Here is a 22,208-nt window from a genome sequence, read left to right on the forward strand (position 1 = left end):
TGGTTTGCCTTGTTGTTTGACTTTATTGAGGAGGTATCCCTGAGAAGTTAATGCATAACTAATGAACTAGAGAAAATTTTGTTTCAGCTAGGAATGATACCTGCATTCTGATGTGATTGCTCCACATTTCTTCCCTGGGTAGGTTCCTGTGGCAAGGAATATTGCAACCTCTCTTAATGCTGTTTTAGTGCTGTGTTTTGGTTTTGTGGTTTGTTTTTTGTTGTTTTTTTTTTTAGCAATCTTGTTTTGCAAAAGAGTGACTCTATCCTATCAATAATGAATTTCAAAAGTACATATCTAGCTGATGGTAGAGTAATACTTTCTGAATTCAGAATACTGAAAGGAGCATAAGAGCTTCAGAAAGTGTTGCTTGGCCCTATAATTTCAAAAACCTATGTATATATTGATGTAGCAGGCAGCTATTATGTGCTTACATATGAGAAAGAGTATAAATTAGTCTTGTCCAAGCTCATAATAATAAATTTGTTCTTATTCACATTTTTTGATTGAGGTAACATGCACATTACTTTGAGAGAATGAATGATATCCTTTGATTCTGTTTCCTCTTGAAGGTCAATCTTCATTAAAATGTAACAGTTATCAATTTAGAGTGTCATTTAATTTGCAGAATATCTGCTGATTGTATTTGAAGTGTAGGAGTTACTTGTAAATCTTTTAAATACATATTTATTCACAAATCACAGATTCACTCTGCAGTGAGAGAGTGATTTCTCTTCATTCTGTTTTCCTTCTAAAGCTGAGTTTCATGTCTTGGCCAGAAAACAGGTTTTACTGGAGCGGAGCAGGGAACACCATGAAATCATTACTTGTTGGGATGGAAATATCATACCAAACCATTCTTAGGTTTGGAGACTGACTGGGGAAAAAAAAAAAAAAAAAAGTCTTCACTTAATAAGCAAGCAGAAGACTTATTTTACCATATAAATTAGGAAAGCGGGTAATATGTTCTACTAAGAATTTAACAATACTGAGGACAAAATACTCTTTTTTTTTTTTTTTTTTTTTTTTTTTTTTTTTTTTCTGTGAGATAATTCAGTGAAGGGAAATAATTAGCATGTGTGCTGGCTGCATTTTCACCTGTAAATACTTAGATAGGTATACTAATTATTTAACAAAACTAAAGTAAAAATAAGGTAAAATAACAGCAGCCTGTTTTTTTCCCACAACAGAAGCATTCGTCTTTTACATATGCCATCATGGTACTGTCCTCTTTGTTACTAGGTAGGTTGCTTTCTGCTTTTATCAGTGTGTCTAATTTGGTCTGTGGTGAAATTTCAGTGCTGTGTTGACTAAAAAGCAAGGCAGGAAATTCATCAGTAGTCCAGTTCCCTACTTTATCTTAGCAAGAGGACCACCAAGAAACAAAATTGATGGAAAGATTCTGCCTATACACCAAATGTTTTTAACTGTGTGCATTTTAAACCTAGCCTAGTTATATCTTCCACACATGTTTTCTGTCATAAGCCTTACAAACTATTATCAGAGCTTTTTCAGCTGAAACAGGAACTGAACTAAACTAAGGCTTTAAAGCTCAGGAAACCAAATTATCAGGGATATAAATATCATTGAAAATTGCCTGCACATGGTTTAGACTGACACTTTATTGGTGTTTGTGCTATGCCAGATTATAGGAGCATAGATAGTGTATTATGTGTATTAAGTGGTGTATTAAATTTTCAGATGAACTTTCTCCCTGTCACAATAAACACTTTTAGAAATTATACTCATGATGATTGGGTCCATATTAGAACATGAACAAATAGATACATCATGTGCTATTTTTGTCTTCCAAAAGGATATTCGCTTTAATGAATGTCCTTTGAAAAAGATAAATATTCTCAGGTGTGAAAGGATATATTAATATAATGCATAAAATTACTGCTAAGCCAATGTTGCAACATAGCCTAACCCTCTAGTTGAAACAGGAACCAACTTGGCCCTGAAAATAATGCGTTTCACAGCTTTACACTCTTTTAATTTATACTTAAAAATAAATAAATGTAGATTGACATAGCGTTTATGTGAAAAAGTATGTTTATTTCATACAGTCATAGGATCAGTTAGGTTGGAAAAGACCTTTAATAACGTCGAGTCCAACTGTTACCCTAGCACTGCCAAGTCCACCACTATACCATGTCCCCGAGTGCCACATCTACACGTCTTTTAAATATCTACAGGGATGGTGACTCAACCACTCCACTAGGCAGTCTGTTCCAGTGCTTGACAACCCTTTCAGTGAAAAAATTTTTCCTAATATCTAATATAAAATTTGTTGGGAGTGGGGTTTATTGTTCATTAAAAGATAAGATTTCAAAACAAATTTGCATTTTCTCTTCTTCCATTTTCATTTCTTGACATGGAATCATTGCAAGTGTTTATTAGAAATATTGATTTTGGTTCTATATTTGAATAAGTGGCTTTAGTGTCAGAAATTGCAAGAACATTCAGTACCCAAGAAAATCAAGAATATACGCTGCTAAATAAAACGATATTAAAATCTAAAATATATGAGCACGAGGTAGTAGGAGGCTAGGATGACTGAAATCTTGTTTAGGTTAGTAATTGTTGCATAACACAAAGATGGTTCTTCTCTTTTGGCAAACACCTTTGTCTATGTTTTCAGGCAGACAATATCTCTATCATTAATATGGAAATTTTGTCAGAACAGTTGCTTTTTCTTACAGCTGTGTTGCATGACATGGGTAGCCTTTTTCCTTTTTGTTTTGTTTCTTTTCGTGTATAATAGGGATTCAAATTACACTCGTTATTTATGTTAGGAAGCTATACTCACTAATGTTAGTAAAACTTCGCCAAAAAAAAAAGGGTACAAAATTATTAATTTATCATCTGAACCCCATAGTTATTTGTTCAAGTCTTTAAATCAATAATTAACAGGAGGCATTTCTGGCAGTCCGTTTAACTTACTGTAACTGTGTCACAGTTATCTTTTATTCTTCATCCTGTTTGTATTCCACTGTAGCCTTTCAGCTTTTTAAGTGCAGAAATTTGGGTCATATAGAGAAACTTACCTCATTCCTTATGCCAGATTGTACTTGCAATGCCTGCAGACCTGGCGGTAGAGTATATGCTCTTCTGACAAGTGTCAAGAGAGACATATGTGAGGAATGGAAGAATCCATTCTTCTAACAGTCACCCTGCTGTGATAACAAGAGTGAACAGGTTTATGCAAGAGGTTTCCAGGCTGATCCTGACAGATGCAGCATTTCTTGGTGGGAAATGATTGTTGTTCCAAGAAACTGACTGTATGAAGTTGTTGTTCTTCAAAGTAACAAAATCTGTGCATCCATGTTACAGGAGTATAGAGCGTGTGTACAGTGTTAGCTTTACATTAATATGCTGTATTAACACACAAGGTTTTCTCCTTGCTGCTTAAAAGTAACTGGTCTCTGGAGTAAAGAATTAGTATCAAATTCGCCTATATTCACAGCTTTTGTCCAGGTATTGTAAATTCCCTGCTGGTGGTAATACCTTGAAGTCCTATCATAACAACAACAATAAATATTTGTCCAGGTTTTTCTGCTTCATTGTAAAGCACATTTTAAGCTTAAGGCAATTATTTTTTTTACTTTATTTATGTAAGAAATCCTAGTATGAATTCGATATTCCAACTTTCTTCAAAGTTTCTTAGATAAATGAGGAAGTGTTAAGGTAAGATGGGACACTAGCTGCACATTTGTGCATTCTATGCTGAAACAGAGTGAGGAGTCTGTTCATGTGCAGTATGTTCCAAGACAATGTAAACTGTGTCTTTTTAGCCAGTTCAACCTGAAAACAAAACTCTTGCAATTTTTGGTTAGTCGATAAAACAAGTTAAAGCATACTGACTATCATATTTAAATATTTTCTAAACTTAAAGCATTTGTAATATTTTTAAAAAATACAAAAGTCAAAATGATTGTGGTACCATTCTTGCAGTCTACTATTGGAGTATTCCCATGGGATCTGGAGTTCAAATCTCCTTCCTGATTAGCAGCGAAGATTTAATCCAATATTACAATCTTTTAGGCATATTGGAACTATACGGTGGTAGAGGTGCAGTTCTTCTGATCAGTTTTGTTGAAGCTTGCTCTATTAATGTAAAATACTTGCATATGATCTGAATCAGAAAGTTCTGATTCAGAAAGAAAAGGTATGAACGACTCTTCACTTTGGCCGTAAGGTACTGTCCCAAATGTTACTAGGCCTGCTTTTAGTTTGTGCTTTAGTGAAAATTTTAGTAGTAGTTGGTAACCTTAAGTGATAAAAATTAATCAAGCATTAATCCCCTTCTCTTCTATCACTGTCTTAAATGCTAAGCTGGTTTCTCCAATTGATTTAATTTAACATTGATTTAATTTAACATTGACACTGAATCATAACAAAAACCAGATCTGTTCACAATACCCAACAGTTTTATTCAGTTATTGTTACAGTTTTTAATTTGTTTTTATTTAATTTGATATTTATCTTACACACCTAAGTATTTCTTTCATCTTGATTGAGTTTTGGCAGTTTTGCTGCTCCTTAGCTCTGTGCCAAATTCTTAAGTTAGATCCATTATACTCAATCAAGCCACCTGCTGTTGCAAATAGCTGTGATATTTTTCCATTTTTGCCTCCAGAAATTTTTTTTAAAGACACATATTTTTAATAGGTATCTGATTTTAGTGACAAACAAATGTTTGAGTATATATTTTCTAAAATAAATATTTTAGTATGAGCCAAGCACCAAAATAAATTACTATAAAAGCATATTGCAGTTGGGTTTATGTTTAAAGTCTTTTAGGAAGACTTGATTATATTTTGTCTAAGGTATCCTTTCCTGTAGAGTTGAATTTTACACAACTTGGTTGTTACTCATTGTGAATTATGCTTATTGTAACAATTTTAGGCTGTAGGGCTCACAGGCATTCACAGTTTAAACAACATTGCCAAGACATACCAAAAAAGTAGTTAGCTCTGAATTCCTGTCATTTTGTCAATCTCGGTGTTTTTGGCCCCAACACAAGCCGCTAACTCAATTCAGCTCCAGCACAATACTGAAATTATGTGTTTAAAAGAAAAGCCATACTTGGATGCAATGAGTGTAATTTAAGTTCACAGAAGAAATGCAAATATTTTGTTTGTGTAGTTGTTGGGCTTAGATATTTGGGGTGGACAAACAGGCTGTGTTTAGGCAGCATGGTAAATACTCAAAGGCCTTTGTATCCAGGCTGTACTCATGGGTAGTTTTTTTATGTGTGAAACAGGAACAGAATAATGAAGATATAAAATATGAGATGTATTGGTCAGAGGGATCAAGTGCAGGACAAATTTCTGTGTAAGATCTAACTTTAAATAATAAATACACAAGACAACATTAGAAAGATAGTATTTTGAGAGAACTGCTTTTAGGTTCCTGTTATTTTTGTGGAACGTGTTCTTGGCTAGAATATGCTCTCCAAGTATCTAAATGAGGTGTGAAAATTCTCAATAACTTTAAGCTAAATATTTTACACTTGGTGTTTGGAAATACTTGCTCATTCAATATGGCTAGTATTTCTGATATCAGGAAAACATTTCATATGGTTTGTCTTTCTCAATTATTTATCTCATGTCTCCCGCACCACTCAATTCAAAGCCAAGAAAATGCATGGCTTAAAATTTACTAAGCCTAGATCTAAATTATCAAGTGGTGTAGACCAGACAATCTCTAGCACAAAGCAGTTGTTGCTGACAGTCTGATGTTCACAGTACATACATTTTTAGGATGATTTGGAGAATTCAGAATACTGACTAATCCTACTGACTGAATGATATTGCACTGGAGTGCATTAGGGATGGGTACTGCTGGAGCACATCTTCAGTTTAGTTTAGTCCAGTCCAACAGGAATCCAATTAATGTGTCCAAGACTACTATGCAAATAAAGCACCATAACTGGGGACAACTGAAGGGGTTTACTTCATAAGCATGCTCCATATCAATAATAGAGGTGCATCTCAAGTGACCTCACTGAATTAAAATAGTTGAACTTTTTAAAGAAGTTTATGGTATTAAAAGGTTTTAACCAACAAAACATAATTACATTTGATCTCAACCTTCCATTATTGCTCATTAATTTGTTTGGTTTTCTTCACATTAAATAATTTGCATGCTATGGTCAACACAGTAAAAATTAAAAACAAACAAACAAAAAAACCTTAACTATATTTTTAAATATTTTATATAAATGAGTTTTACTATAAAAGCCTCAAAGTACATAAATACAATATTGATTTTCACATGAAGGGTAAATATAAAGCAATTAAGTGACTTGAAGAGTTGATTCAGCAGCTGAGCTAAAGAAACTTACAAGTTTCAAAGCAAAAAAGTGTTTAATCCTTAGACTATTCTGCCTGTTGCTGCCATATGAACAAGAATTGTGCCACAGGGTGGTGGGGAAGGGGGAGAAAAATGAAACAATTCTCTAAGCCTGCAGATTTGTGGTTACAAGCTCTCTGTCCTTCTAGTACTGATAAATAATGCTAGAGGAGAAGGGAAAATTTAAAAGAAAGGGTCTCAGACTATTCTTGTCATGGAAAATGTTGAATATAATTGACAAAGCGTTTATATAGACCATGGGTTTTGCCTTTCTTTTTCTTGTTTTTGAGTTATTTTTCAACACCTTTTTTTTTTTTTTTTTATGATTAGCCTACAATTTTCAGTGATCAGTGATCCCCCAGCAGATGAACAGAATCTTGAATGTGAAGATATCGGTTTTGCTTGTGTCAATTTGAGAGAGATATTCCAGAAGCAAAGAGATATTATTGAGCAAGATATTGATGGTAAGTTTTAGAGATTACTTTCTTGTAACCTTTTGTAACCTAAAAATTATTTTTTGAATTTCTGCTTTTCCTCTGCAAGGTTTACTGTGCAAGTAATTGTTTGACATTGTTGCAATAAGAAATTAATAATAACTAGTGACTTCCACATTTGTTTGGAAAAGCTTGCAAATCTGTGTACTATTGTTATTCCTTAAAATCTTTTTTAAAAGAACAAAACAAAACAAAACAAAAACAACCAACAATCACAGCATTCCCAGCTCGTAGTAATTAATTTATAAAACCTAAGAACTTTCAGGACATGTCCACATACTATAATTCTCTATTTTGTACAGCACACTTCATGCTAGTAAGACTATAAATATGTATTTTCTTATTAAAATTTATGTCAGTAATTCTGTATTGCTGATGTCTATACCTTACTTGAAGTTACATTATAACTTCCAGAGTACCTCAAGCTTGTGTTCTCCGTATGAACCCTGTATCTGAGACATATGAAATACTTTTAGCTTTGGTTAGGTATCAGTTTAGAGTAAGCATCCTTCTGTAACTGACTGTGATTGAACTTTCACTGTGACTTATTAAAGCAAGGTGAGGTGAGTAGAAGGTGTGGAATCTTCCAATTCCTGGGTCTTAACGACAGACAGCATTTTTATTAGGCTGATAAGAAGACTTGAGAAGGTTTCTCAGTCTTTTCATAGGCAGTGAAGGGAAATATTCTCCTTGCTTAGACTGCCCAGTTCCCTGAGGTACCAGGGACACGGTTATCGATGCTGCATTTTTCCCCTTACCTGTTCCTCTCCATCCTCTCTCCCTGTTGTGGTAAAGCTCAGTGAAGAAGCTGAGAGTATATCTGTTATAAAACTGTTACTCTCCTATAACAGTAAGTGAACTCTGCAATAGCAAGAATTCTCATTAGCCCTAGTAGGACACCAAGCTAATGTGACGTTCCTACTTCTGCTGCTGATTACTATACCTTGAGTCATGGGGAGCTGTGCAGTGAGGAAAAGAAATAGGCTTTCCTATGCATTGTCATGCATGACTTGCATCCATGCTGTAGCTAAAATACTCAAAGTGTGCATCAAAGTTCCAGGAATACGATGAGGAAGATTTCAAGAAGAATCAAATTTCCATACCCTGGAAAAATAATATACAGATTTGATGCACTTCTTACTGTGGCTGAACCACTTAATCTTTTCTCTACCAATAATTTTTCTCTAAGTAGTTGTTCAAAAGCACTTCTCTTCCGAAAAGGTATTTCATAGTCTCTAACTGGAAAATTGTTTTTGTTCTAGATTTTGTGGCCATAATTCCCATTGTCATTTAATAAGATTGATTAGTGATATAAATACAGTTTTGTACCCTTGAAAGTCACCTTTCACAAAACTCTTAAAATCATCATCTGAGATTATTGTTATGACAGGAAGGACTGTTTTTAGTTACTAGTTGTTCTGTCAAAAGGTAATCATTGCTATGTAAAGACAACTGCTTCAGTATTGTGAGGAGTATTTCTTCCCCTAATCATAAGACATTTGAACTAATTTTTACTTTATGTACATTGTATCTATGAAAGTGATAGTAATAGATAGAAATCTTTCTCCTGTCCTCACTTCTCCCCTTCTCGGCAGATGCTGTACAGTTTAGAATTTTTTTTTTATTATTGCACCCATACCATATCTTCTGAAAATTTAGAACCTTCAGAGAATTGAAATTAATTTGACGTTAATATATGTCAGACATGGCAAAAGTAGAATATGTCAGTATATTTTCTTGGGCGAAGTCATTGTAAAAGGTTCTGTCCTTAAGATCTGGACACAGACTTCAATTAAATGTAATGGCACAATAAATAGAGTTCTTAAATAATATTGCACACATTCTCTGAGATGCATATTGGTTTGAGGGAAAAAGAATAAACCTAGACACAGGGAATTCATAGGATGCTACCGCATGAAGATCTAATCATTCTTAAGTGAGGTACCATAAGCTTCCTTCATTGTTTTTGAGGACTGCAAGCATGTATCTTTTTCATATCATGGTCCTTTCATTGCTGATTGTGTGAAAGTGTCCTACATGAACTTTGAGGCAATTAAGTGAAAGGCTAAGCAAGAGGCTGGATGAAAAAGAGTATAGACACAACATATAACAATATGTCTCAAAGATAATATGACAATATTAAAACTGAGAAAATAGAATTAATGTTATCTTCTGATATCATTAATTACAGTTATCCTACTGTTCGCGTAAGTAAAAAGAATAATGTCCCCTGAAGCCTGCTCTTTAAATTGACAGTTCACCAATGGATTTGTCCAAGGATATACAAGATGGTTTGGATCTCTAAGAATAGCATGCAATCTGGCCTATAATAGCTCTATCAACAAAGTAAAGGATAGAAGGTTTATTCTGTGTTTTTCCTTCAAACTTCTTATAAGCTGTCCCGGCAGCCTAGAAGTTGTAGCGTGCAATGTCATTACATGTCCCAGAGTACTTCTCCCAGTTTATATAGTAAATACATAACCTTGCCATTTGTCTACTGTATGATTTCCTTTGAAAATATGTGCTGTCAAGATTATTTGTTTTTATTCAAATTCCTTCTATAGTCATGTTGGGCAGCTTCACTGGTTTTTATGCAGGACTGGGAAAGCCTCATTTTTGGCTGTTAGTAGCATGCTTTTAATCACAGCAGCAGAGATTGTGGCCCTCTGGGCTTACTTAGATATTGTAAAAGTGCAATTTTAAATCATGTTAGCTAATTTCTGTAAAATAGAAATTTTAAATACTACTTTAAAACCCGCACACACAAAGATGAAGGCAGTTAAATAGCTTAATCTAGGGGAATTACCATCTTTGTCTACACTTCACTATTTTACAACACATAGAAGCCTGGAATTAAAATTATTTTGCATTGCACCAACTGGAAAAAACAATTTACTGTCTAAATACTAATAACTGTAAGTTATTAGTATTTGGACCAGTCATACATACAGTGTAGAAAATACATTAATTGGTATATTTTTTACTTAAAACTATTTATAAGTATGCATCTATGTCTTTAGTTACTTTTCACAATACATAAATACAGATGTTCCAAACTCCATTTATGTAGGGAATTGTCATACAGATAGTTTATTTCAAAGTTAATTCCAAAAGTAATACTTTTATTGATGTACATTCTGCTTCTTAGAGTGCTCAGTTTCCACTAGGCTGGGTGCCTGAACTGGAAGATTTCTTTTTTATTTATTTATTTTTTAAGCATATGCTAGGTGCCTTTTAATCTGTCTAAATGCTAAGGAAAATTACCAGAACAAAAGCAAGACCTTAAATGAAATTGCTAATGCTGTTTTCTGATGTTTCCTTTCTAGTTTTCGATTCACAAGATGATAGTGCAGTAATTGGAAAGCTCAAAGTAACAGTGGAAGCCCTCCATGCGCTGCGTTCAGTCTATGAGGAATGCAGAGATGACTAGGAGGCATGAAAGGGAAGTTTGCCTACAGAAGTTTCTTCTCCCACTGTAAATACAAGCTTGATAGTGCTTCAAAGATGAGATCTTTGTAATTTTTACAGTATATTTAATGTATAATTTATATGAAAAGGACGCGTGATTTGCAGTTGTAAAGTTTTGTATACTTTTTAGTCTGTTTGTTTTTATATTTCCCCCCTAAGGCTAAGAATCTCTCCACAATGGACAACGTCTTGTAAATAATTAATACCTACATGATTGAATGATCTGCTTTATTTGCATTTTCAAGATTTTTTCCTACATAAAACAGTAATAAAAATGCAAGTCAAATTTTTAATTTTTAATAAAAAAACCGTAAGCCTTAGAAAACTGATTAAAAATACTTTTATGTTATCCCTAATCACCCCACTAAATGGAATGCCTGTGATTAGCCTCATTAAGAATTTTATACTGTGAAGATTTTATTAAAAGCAATATATGAAAATTACTTGGATTAATGTGTTAATCTGCCTCTTTAAAATGCTAATATCCATTTTATGCACATTAAATCTCAGTATGTGTTTTCTTTGATGCGTGCAGTTCTTATCAATTAAATATAAAAAATTAGGCTAGTTGCAGGACTTATTAAATTACTGCACCCTTTTTCAAATAACTTTCACCCTTCTACTAACATTATGATCAGCTGTTTATGATTATCATGATTTGAACTAGGGGAAGGGCAGGCACAATCATTTTTCTGTACAGTAAAAGATTTACTTTCAGCCAACATCTGTCAAAGCACCAGAAGAAGCCATGCGGTATCAGATTTTGCTTCGTTTAATTTGAGCTGTAGGGCCAGGCAACTGGGTTTTCCTCGTTTTTTTGTCATTTTTAGAACTTACATCAAACATACACAATGAATTGTTGTATCAGAATAACCAGTGTCTAGCTTGGAAAGTTAATTTTCCAGCTTTTAACCAATCTTAGTGAAGGATTTAATTGATATTTTTAATGGAGCTGTGAATCAATGCTGCAAAAGGATTGCCTCTTGAGAATGAGGATATAATGCATTTCATTTTTTAATTTACTTTTTTATTTGTCATTTTCTTCAAAGGATTTTATAGGCTGTGGATTTCCACTGTTTGCAAACAGGCTATGTTTCTTCATAAGCATATGTAAAGTATTCAGAGAGATAAGTAATTTATTAAAATATACCTAATTTGCCGTGATATATTAAATCTCTGCTTCAGTGATCACAGACCATTTCATTTAGAGAATTAGGCTTTCCCTCTTTGTGTGATTAAAGCTCTGGAAAATGAGTTCTTTGCTCCTATTTGTGAACATTCAAAGCCTGCTAATGGCAAGAAGATGGAATAGATTATGAGACAATTCATTACAGTTCAACAGGAAAAAAAAAAAAAAAAACAGCTATAATGCAGAAATGCAAGTATGAATATCTGCATATAGTTTGAACCATCTGTGCTCTAATGGCTTCAATAATGGCTCTTCGTCTTCAGTAGGCTTTGAAATGACATCTATACAATATTAATTTGTTGATGTACATTATGAAGCCAATGGAATGAATATATTCTGACCACAGAAATCTCTGAATTCCAACATGAACTGATTGTTGACTCCATTTTAGGACCTACCATCTTCAGTAGTACTTCTCATCCAGACTTTGCCAATCCTCTCAGCATTTCATTCCTCTGGAACTTTTAGGAGACCACAGACAGCTGCATTCCTAAACCCCTCCATTCTTCAGTTAATGGCCATATGTTTGTTGTCGTTTGGGCTGGCGCTTAGTTCATCGTTTTGGCCACTACTTCTAGCATTTTTTGGCTCTGTGCGTCTATATTGTCAATAAGACTGTTATTATACATTACAATAATTTGAAACAGCTAGATTGAACACTGAGATTAACTGAGTGGCTTTTTAGAAATTTAGTTGTGGTATTCTGTCAGGAGGTTCTTATTATTCTTCTAATACTTCGCAAACCAAACTAAATATCCTGCACATAAACAAAGAAGCAATTTGCGTTGAGTTTTCGGGTGGGACTGTTTACTGACTTGCAGGAGAACTATGTAACTGGTGCTTGTTTTCTTCTGAAATAAACCATGTGGTAAAATTAGAAAATCAGTGATGTTCATCTCACTTAAACATTTACAGTAACACCCTTAGCACTTAATCTTCACCATCTGAAGCTGAAAACTTAGAATCCAAGCGTTCATGTATTCATTAAACGCAGACCTCTTCGATAAGTTACTGCAATATATTCCAGTTGACATTCAGTGACATTGTGTTAACTGTTCTCAGTGACTCCAACATTAACATGTATAATTTGCCTCAGGTTCCTAAACATATTTCTTTGTAAGGCTCACTATTACTCAGTTTTGGATTTAAAAAAAAATAATCTTTATTTCTATTCATGTTTATTACTAAGAGAGATATAATATTCAGTGAGGATTTTTCCAACAGATGGATTGTATTATCTTATGCAACATAAACATATGAACATACTAGAAAGTTTTGTTCTTCCATTAACTGGTCTGCATTTCCAACATGCTCTTAAATTTTAAGCCTAAATACTGCACTGTGCAGGGAAAGTGGAAAATGTAATCTAGTACTATTTTGTCCAGATTTTGGCCACGAATAGCTTGAAGAAAACTTACATCCGTTTGCTCTCCAGCCTAAAGCAAAAAGTATCCTTTTTTGGTGTGTAATATGTTAGTAAGCACATTTTTAAAAAGAAGCCTTATGAATACCATTCTTTAAAATGTTACTCAATTAAAATTAATTTTTGTGGAGTAGATAAACTTTTTTATGGTGTAACTTGGATGCAACAGCGGTCCTGCATAAGATGAGTTGGACAGGGTCAGATGATCAGTTTTGTTATTTTATATATTTTCCCATTAATTGTTAGAGCTTATAGCTTTGCTGTGATTTCTTATGTGATACAATAGCTGCTCTTCTCCAGGTGTCCTGGATATGCTTATCAAGATGGAAACCTAAGTTTACCTCTAAAAGCCTTTCTTTTTTCAGATGTTGCTTTTAACCTGTTATAACCTTAACCTAGGGATGGAAGGTATAAGAGTAAATACATCATGAACCAAGGTGACTTCTGTGTGAACTGGATCAATTTTGCTGTACAGTAATTCGCATCTTATCTCATCATATGCTTATAAAAGTAGATATAACATGACAAAAAAATATAATAACTTGCCTCACAGAACTTCTACAACTGAAGATCAGATTTAAGTTAATAGTAATATTGTTTTACAATGCTTTTCATTATTTCAAGGCATAATAAGACATCATCATAACTCAAGAAGTCACCAAAGATATCACGACTAAATTTTGACTGTTAAATTTCACTTTCCTGTTTTGTGTTCTAAGTGAGAAATAAATTCAAATACAGACTTAAAATCATGCAACAAACTTTATTGCATGTTTCAGAGCCAGAGAGGTATTTCATGTTGCAGTTAGATAGCCAGGTCTTTTTGCAGGTGAGGATAATTATTTATCCACCAGTTTTTTGAGATATTTCACAAGAGAGTAAATTTTTTTTTTTTTAGAAGACTTCCTTAACGTTGCTGTTTGTGATCTAGGTCTTAGTAATTGGACTAGATCCCAATTCTGCAACTAATACTGAATTGAATGCAGTATGTTGCCTGTATGAAATTCATTGTGGAATATAAGTTCAAGTTGATACCTTTGTATGTATGTGATAAAAATTTGGTTTCGACACAGTTTGCTACAGGTGTACTGCTTTGTGCTTTTCATTAGTTCCTTTTTGCTATTGCTGACAAATTTTAGTTCTCTTTGCATCTTTTAAAATGGGATGAGGTAACTTTTGAAGAATTTCATTTCGTCAGAATAATTTGTCAAGGGAAGAATTTGACCTAAGTTTCATTTCTTACTGTAGTATAATCCTAGTACTCACAGGACATGACATTGAAAGTCACATACAACATAGATGCTTTGGTCTTAATTTGTAAGCACTGAACTCCTCCTATATTGTACATCTGTGGGCTTTAGAGGTATGTAAAAGCTTTTCTTGTTTCTAAGGTCCTTGCTGAATCATACTTCAAGCTCTCCATACTTCATGGGCTCAAGGTCTAATTCAGTTCTAGCAAAGTTTCATTTTGAATGAAAGCTCCTTGAAAAGTATCTGATACCAGTTGAGGATGTTTTGTCTAAGAAAATAAGCATTTACGAACTTTCAAACAGAAATGCTTAAAGGTTCTTAATAGTAGTAGTTCTGCCACAATACTGTATCAGGATGGGTCATTCAGGTTAGAAGGAACTTCAGGTGCCCTCCAGTCCAACCTGCTGCAGGATTAGCTCTCATGTTAGACCACGTTGCTCAGGGCTTTATCCAATCTGGTGTTGAAAACCTCTAAGGATGGAGACTGTGTAACTTCTTTGAGCAACCTGTTCCAATGCCTGACTGTCCTCATGGTGAAAAAAAGGAGACATATTTCTAAACATTGCTGCAATCCAAACTGAAGCCAAATCTAGATCTAAGCATGTGAAAACAGCTTTTGCACTTAATATACCATCTAATCACCTTTTTTTTTTTCTTAGTTCTACAAATGGCATAAGCATAACATTGTTTGTCATTTGTTTCAGCCGTTTAACATTTTGCACGGAAATACAAATAACTAGGTATTTTAGTATTGACTTTCATGCCTACAGCCTCGCAGTACGTCATCAAATTTCCATCCAGTTTTGTGAAGCAATTGACAAAAAATAGCTGTTATTGTTAATAACGTGGTTTGCTCAGATAATTTTTGTGTAGATTTCAGTAGTAACCGATTTACTGTGGCTTATTCCTGGTTTTGTTATATTAGACTTCGGTTATTTTAAGAAAACAAACAGATAAATCAAGCAAGACCAGACTCACATTGAAATTATACTCTTCATGACCTTAACTCATGAATTCTTAACATATTTTAGATTGACAAAGAAATTATGTTCCCTGAGCTGTGAGAAAGAGGGATATAAACCTGGAATCTCTGTCCACACCCATCCTCTGTATCAAAATACATCTATCTGCAGTAGTCCAACATCAATAGCTGCAACAGTGCAAGACAGGTCTTGAACATGATCTAGCAATGATTTCTTTAACATTTTTGTGGATTTGAAAAATAATCTATTTTCTGTTTAGGCAAACTCATTCTTGTCAAATGCAAAATTACTTCCTTCTGCATTAAAGCTACAGGAACTGAACTGTCCTTGACAAACCATTGGAAAAATGTGGTCCTTCTACTACTACCAAAAAAAAAAAAAAAAAAATCCATAATGTGACATTTCTTTTGCTTGAAGAGCTATCATGCAACCACATAAGTGTAAATAACTACAATAGCTGGTGGCCTTTGACTTCAATAATAATGAAAAACCAAAAATGTTTTACCATATATAGGACAATTTTCCCAGAGAAATGAAAGGAGTGAAACACCAATCAGCATCTAACTCCAAATGCACAGTACATGAATAGTAAATAAAGCACCAGTAAACTAAGAAGAGAACATACAGAAAATCTTTCTACATTTTGAAAACATTCTTTAACCTTCTTTCCTCTGCAATAAGCGGTATACTGTAGTATACCAAAACCAGACCCATTTGGAAACTTTTCAGTAGATTGGTAATGTTGATGGTATAATTTACATTTTAGATGAAATACACTTTGGTGTGGAACTATTTATAAAGCAGTATCAGTTGTGCATCAGCATACGGTAAGAATAACCTGAGCAAGAATATATGTGGGGTTTTCTGTAGCCTATCTATATTTAAGTCAAACAAGCTGGTATAATTTGTTCTAGAATGGAATTTACAGTTATCTACTCAGTCTTTAGTAAGAGAGCTTTTCACAGAAGCTTGTGAGAGTAATGAGGGATTAACTTTCCACCCACAACATGAGACAAATGGGATAGGGGCCTGTAACATAGCCCCTGTACAGCTGTTAATGGATCATACAACAACATACACAAAATCACAGAATTGTAGGAGTTGGAAGGGACCTCTGGAGATCATCTGGTCCAACTCCCCCACCAAAGCAGGTTAGCCTAGAGCAGGTCACACAGGAACGCGTCCAGACGAGTTTTGAATATCTCCAGGGAAGGAGTCTCCACAATCTCCCTGGGCAGCCTGTTCCAGTGCTCTGCCACCCTCAGAGTAAAGAAGTTCCTCCTCATGTTCAAGCAGAACTTCGTGTGTTCCAGCTTGTGCCCGTTGCTCCTTGTCCTGTTGCTGGGCACCACTACGTGTTGTGGAAAGCACTGATTACTGTAACTTTGTTAAATCTCTCTTCAGTATCTTCCCTTTTTGAGTTGGCCTATTTAGGGAGAGCACAGAAATTGACTGTTATGAAGTCTGTAGGGTGTGAGATATGCTGTTACTCTGTTTTCACATTCTCTGGAGGACAGTCTCCCTACAGCAGGTAAGTGGAAGGAAGACTTTTCTACTAAAGGCAAGTTTTGTTTTTAAAATCAACATATAAAAAGGCTTTGGGGAAAATGGACAAGAACTCCTTAGATACTATAAATCAAAATTCTTTTTGTGTTTGACTTGCACTTCAGTAAATGCGAAGTCTGCATCCTATCAGGCCCATAACCTTAATTCTTGCACTTGATTGACTGTAAATGTTGATGAACTTTTTGCAAGTTGCAGTGACAGCAGAAAAAAATAGAGTGCAGAAAGATGTAGAGCAAAGAGATGAAGCTCTTGGGGTACTGAATTAGTAAGAGGGCAACAGATTGGGATATTTCCACATTGTAACTGTGGATATTGTCTGTTAGACTTTCCAGTTGCACTCTCAATGGACTTCAGATATCTCCTTTGTAACCAGAGAGCACTACCTCAAAAATTACAGGATCACAGAAAGGTTGAGGCTGGAGAGAACCTCTGGATATTACCTTGTCTAAGCCCACCACTTCCCTAAAAGTTTCCTTTCCTCACAACATAAAGAATGAAAATGTGCCAAATAAAAGTGTTTGGGATGTTGGTGAAATAGAGGCTTTTATTCAAATGAAGGATGAAATTTAGTAGCCATTTTCTGGAAGCTTCCCTTCTACCTTTATGCTTACCATGTGAGGAAATGAGGCTTTACAGTTAATGAAAGAAGAAATGTAACTACTTGTGACTGTTCTGTTGTATTTAAGCTAATTCTACACATCAGCGCTCATCATCTGAGAGCATGCAGAAGGGACTAGCAATCTTTCATAACCTTTCCAGCTTCTGCTCAGGCTATTGGAGGAAAAGCCCTGTAACTGCAGTCCTCCTCAAGCAAAGGCAGCCAGGCACTGCCAGCACAGCTGCTGTGCTGTCCACTCCTGCCCTGCCCACACCAGCCCACATCAGGGGGCAGCAGACTGGCTGCTGTGCTAGCAGATGGTGTAGAAGAAAGTGGAAGTAGGACCTGTGAGATTTAAGTCCTGTCTACCTAGACTAAGTGGCTCCAAAGGATGTGGTAATTTTTGAATGCATGAGCAATATGGGCTTCTTGGGATTGCTGTACGTCAGGGAGAAAATGGAGGGAAAAGGTGGGTCTGAGGTAGAGGAAATCACACAGAAGAGATCCCGGGAGATGAGGGAGCAAAAATAGGATGAGTATATGAAAAAGGAAATGGAGAGAGAAGTAAACATTGTAAAGAAGTCGGTGTCCTGTGCAAAGTGAACTTTCATACTGAGCTGCTTCTCAGCATGTGTAACCAGGTCTGGTTTCAGATGCCGAGGAGCGGGAGGGCCGCAGGTGTTTACACGGGAGGGTATCCTGGAGGGACAGCAGGATAAGATAAAAACAGTAATAAAACAGGATGATCGTTCTCAGCTGTAGGTTAAAAGACCAAAAAAACAAGCAAACAAAAAAAAAAAAATCCCACCCAGTAATTTGTAAAACAGCACAAATTATGGGATCGTGAGGTAATCTCAAGTAATCTCCTGTTTTAAAACGTCTGCTCCTGCTTTTTTTTACTATGCTTTTTATGATTAATTTTGCTTGTAAAGTAGTACTGTTGATACCAGTTACACACATGCTCTGAGTATTAATATGAAAATATTAGTTCATTTCAGGAACTGCTGGAAGGTGGATGTTTTTCACATCTTGTAATCCTTGTTTATGTTATGCTCTGTCTATTAAGTAAAATAACACTTTAAGTGCACTAACTGAAATGGGAGACTTAGATTTTAAGGTGGGGTTATGTTTAGAGAAATAATTATTAGCTACATCACTGAGAAAAACAAATACATAGTGCTTTTTCTTTGGGTTTAAAGCCAGACAAGACAATCATAATAACTTATTCTGCCCCCCAACAAAGGCTGTTGTATTCGGTTACCTACCTGATTTATTGAAGGATCTCAGGACACTTTAGAAGGAAGGTCTGCAGTTAGTTTCTCACTTTGTTACTGCAGTTTGACATCCAATGTATTTTACACTCAAGTTTGAAGCTTAAATGGACCATCAGTTCAGTTAATGGTTGGAATCTCTTAAAGGTCTTTTCCAACCTAAATGATTCTCTAATATTTCGTACGATTTCGTTCCCAGTATTTGAAATCTTTCACTTGCAATCATGGTTCTGCCCAAATTTGCTAAAAACTCACCCTAGGCCTAACCATTCTGTGAACCCTATAGCAAGACTAGCCCTAGTTTATTACAAGTATTATTGTTCTACTTGACAAGGTTTGGTGTGAAAATACTTTCAGTGCTACTCTACCTCTTTACTTTCACCAATCTGATAATTTTGAAAATGAAATAAAAATTTTAAAGGGAAATCATTTAGTTACAGATTAAATTATATAATCTATTAATCCACAAATCACAGTTGTATAATACAGTTAAGCAGAACTGGAAAAAATACTACCTTATGTGTGACTGGGTTTTCCTTTGATGGCATGACTGTTTTTAGCATTTGCTCTCAGGAGAAATTAATGGCGAAACTTTCATTTTTCACATGATACAAAATTTGACACACAATATAGAGCATCAATTTCTTCTTAAACATGAATTTATTGTTAAATATAGTCTAATTATGCATATTAATATCATTAATGAGTACTTAGCTATTTATATCAACTTTTATATTAGTCTCCGCTCTGGTTTTTAGGATGTTATGTTACTGCTTTTTATAAATTGCTTATTCAAAGAAGAATTATGTGTGAAAGTGTGGAAAAATAATCTTTTTGAGATTTGTTTCTCAAAAATCCTATGACAGGAAACTAGAGGAATATAATTGTCCTTCTCGTTTCTCAACAGCTTTGAGATTGTAGTTTGTTATTTTATCTTGCATAATTTTTCTAGTATATAAACCAGCTATTTCATTAGCATGCTGCCTGGAGAACAAAATGGGCGTTTAAAAACGAAGCCTTCCATTTCACAAAATTGATATAGACCACACAATAAACTTAGGTAAGTACTGAAAGTACCCACTTTATGTCACTGTATTATGTCAGAGTGCAGAGTATGACTTGTGGGTGAAAGTTGCCCCCTACTGTCTGATGTGACATTTGCTTACAGAATAGTAATTCACAAAATTTGAGATTAATTTGTCTACCCTTTCTCTAAAGAACATATTTTAATTCTAAATCTTAGAATTTCATATGGACATATGGTACATAGAATATCAGATGTTACAGCAAGAAAATGAGCTCAGAGTGCACCGGTGAAAGCCAACAGGTTACAATGAACAGATCAAATACTAAAATTAAGTGATCTGTTTAGTTTTATTTAGTCCTGCACATGAGTGTGAAGCAGATCTGGCATTTAATTTACATACATATATATAGATGTATATATAAAAAAATATTGGAGAACGGAAATTGAAATGACCTATTGTTTTTCCTACATATTTGTTGCAATGGAAATTTCATGGGTTTCTACACAGCACGACTCTACCGTTCATTGAATACAATGTTAGATAAAAGGTGAAAAGCCAGTTTAGGGAGGGCGGGAGAACAGAGATTACTGACACAAGGAAATGAATGTGTAACTTATCAAGAGACTGACTGGTGTTTCATTCCGTACATGTAAGATTTGGAGTTAAAAAAAATTGAGGGAATCTGTATCCGTGCTGGTGTTATGAACCTTTAAAGAGATTTGGTTTAAAATATTCATTTTCAGTGTCTAGTTAGTTGCCGCAGACAAACTGCTTTCTGACCTTTTATTTCAATTATACAGTAATTATAGAGTGTCCTTCTGTGGTATACCAAGGCAACATGGTTAATTTGAGTAATTTTTTTTGTTCATTCAAATCATTGTGGACATTAAGAAAGAAGTTTTAAGAGTTTTGAAACACACCTTTTCAGAATACAATAAATTAACTTTTTGTTTACCCCTTAAATAGTAGTAGTTAGTTCAGCTTAGCTACCTGTGGATGCTTACTGAGAATTTGTCAGCAATGCAAGTTAGCGTTTCAAAATCATTACATGCATAAATAGTTTAAAGATTGAGAAGATTAATCACAAATGCCAAACCTCTGGGAAGCTTGTAAAGCATTGTCCTAGTTGCAATGTGAGTATGTGTTCCTGTTTTACTGCACAAATGGTACTTGAAAACAGCTACAGTGTTAACAAAACAATTGCCAATGTTTATGCTTTCAAATTACGTCTGTCAGAACAATTTGCATTTAAGGATCTTAAATGATTCAGTAATAAATGCCAAACATAACATTGTAGGAGATGACAAGTGGTATCACATTGACATTATTAAGATTTATTACATTGTTATTATTAAGTTTTAGATACCATTTTTGTTGGATATTTTTACAAAATAATCGTTTTTTCAAATTCAGTCTTTGATTTGCAGTTTCCAACAAGGAATGCTTGAAGCAATTTACAAACTGTAGCACATAGAAATTGTTTGGAAAAGAGAAAAAGGAGGGGAAAAAAAATGCCTGAGGCTGTTGGTGGGAGTTGAGGATATGTCAACGGCAAATGGGCAATGCAAGTGTACAAGGACTGAGATTGCAGAGATAATGGAGTATGTTTGAAGGCAACACACATTCGTTTCCTCTCATCCTAGTACTTGTGGCTTCAGTCTGTACTACTTAATTTCTGTAGAAGACCTGTTTCTCTTTTTGAGGATTCATTGGCACTGTTGGGGAGATACCAACCAGGAGTGGCAGCTTCTCTTTGGACATTGCTCTAAGTGTTAAGCTTTGCACGGCTTCAGGGGCCACCAGGACAAGTTTAAGGAACATAAATCCATGGAGGCTTACTAAATACTTAGAAACCACTTGTGGCTCAGAAATGCCCTGAGCTGAAAATAGGTAGAGGGTGAGAGAATGTCAGGAGGATGTGTTATATTTTCTTTCCCTATTATTATTATTTAGGCACTCTTAGACGTTGCAGCAATCAGGATAATTAGCTAGATGGACCTTTGATCTGACTCCACAATTTAAATTTGAAGTCATTTATATTGGAATGTGAAATTTAGCCTTATATATTAGCCTCTTGGTTGTTAGGCTTTCTACTTTGTTGCTCAAGAGAGGTCTTCAACAGTATACTGCATTCAGCATAGACCTGCTTGGGACAACGGTATAGCAGCTGCTTTTAAACTCGAAAAAGAACAAAAGGCAATTGGGAACTGACATTATGAAAGCTGAAGCACAATACAGGTCATGTATCCTAATTGCTCAGGTTTTTTTTTCTTGAATTCCTTGCATGCCAGAGGTCATGAACTGTACACAGTTTTAAGTTTGGAGTCACAGTGAAACGTAACTATCCTGTAACCCAGTAATCAAATTATCACTCTGTGGTTTTCTGACTTGCCATTATTGCTGTTCTTCTGACCACTATTATCATTTCAACAATTTAGGGCTTAGTACATATGCTTTGAAGTCATTAGTACATGTGAAAATACATACTTGAACAAGCAACCACTGTGTTGCACAAGTTTGAACTTCCTCTCATCTGAACTGTGGTGTGGTCCCAAAATGTTCAGTTTAACAGGGTTT

The 22,208-nt window shown here is 34.8% G+C and overlaps 1 protein-coding gene across 1 annotated transcript in view; it reads left to right on the forward strand.

Annotated features, from left to right (window-relative positions):
- The window catches only part of RPGRIP1L (RPGRIP1 like), a 73,297-nt gene extending 62,704 nt beyond the window's left edge, over positions 1 to 10,593 (forward strand). The window contains exons 24-25 of the mRNA XM_086469575.1: positions 6,691 to 6,824; positions 10,181 to 10,593. Coding sequence (XP_086325701.1) covers positions 6,691 to 6,824; positions 10,181 to 10,284 — 238 coding nt within the window. The 3' untranslated portion in view covers positions 10,285 to 10,593. The remainder of the gene's footprint in view (positions 1 to 6,690; positions 6,825 to 10,180) is intronic.
- The last annotated feature ends 11,615 nt before the right edge of the window (positions 10,594 to 22,208 follow it).

The sequence above is a fragment of the Leptosomus discolor genome, chromosome 8 (genome assembly GCF_034619465.1).
Source record: "Leptosomus discolor isolate bLepDis1 chromosome 8, bLepDis1.hap2, whole genome shotgun sequence".
Lineage (NCBI taxonomy): Eukaryota > Metazoa > Chordata > Aves > Leptosomiformes > Leptosomidae > Leptosomus > Leptosomus discolor.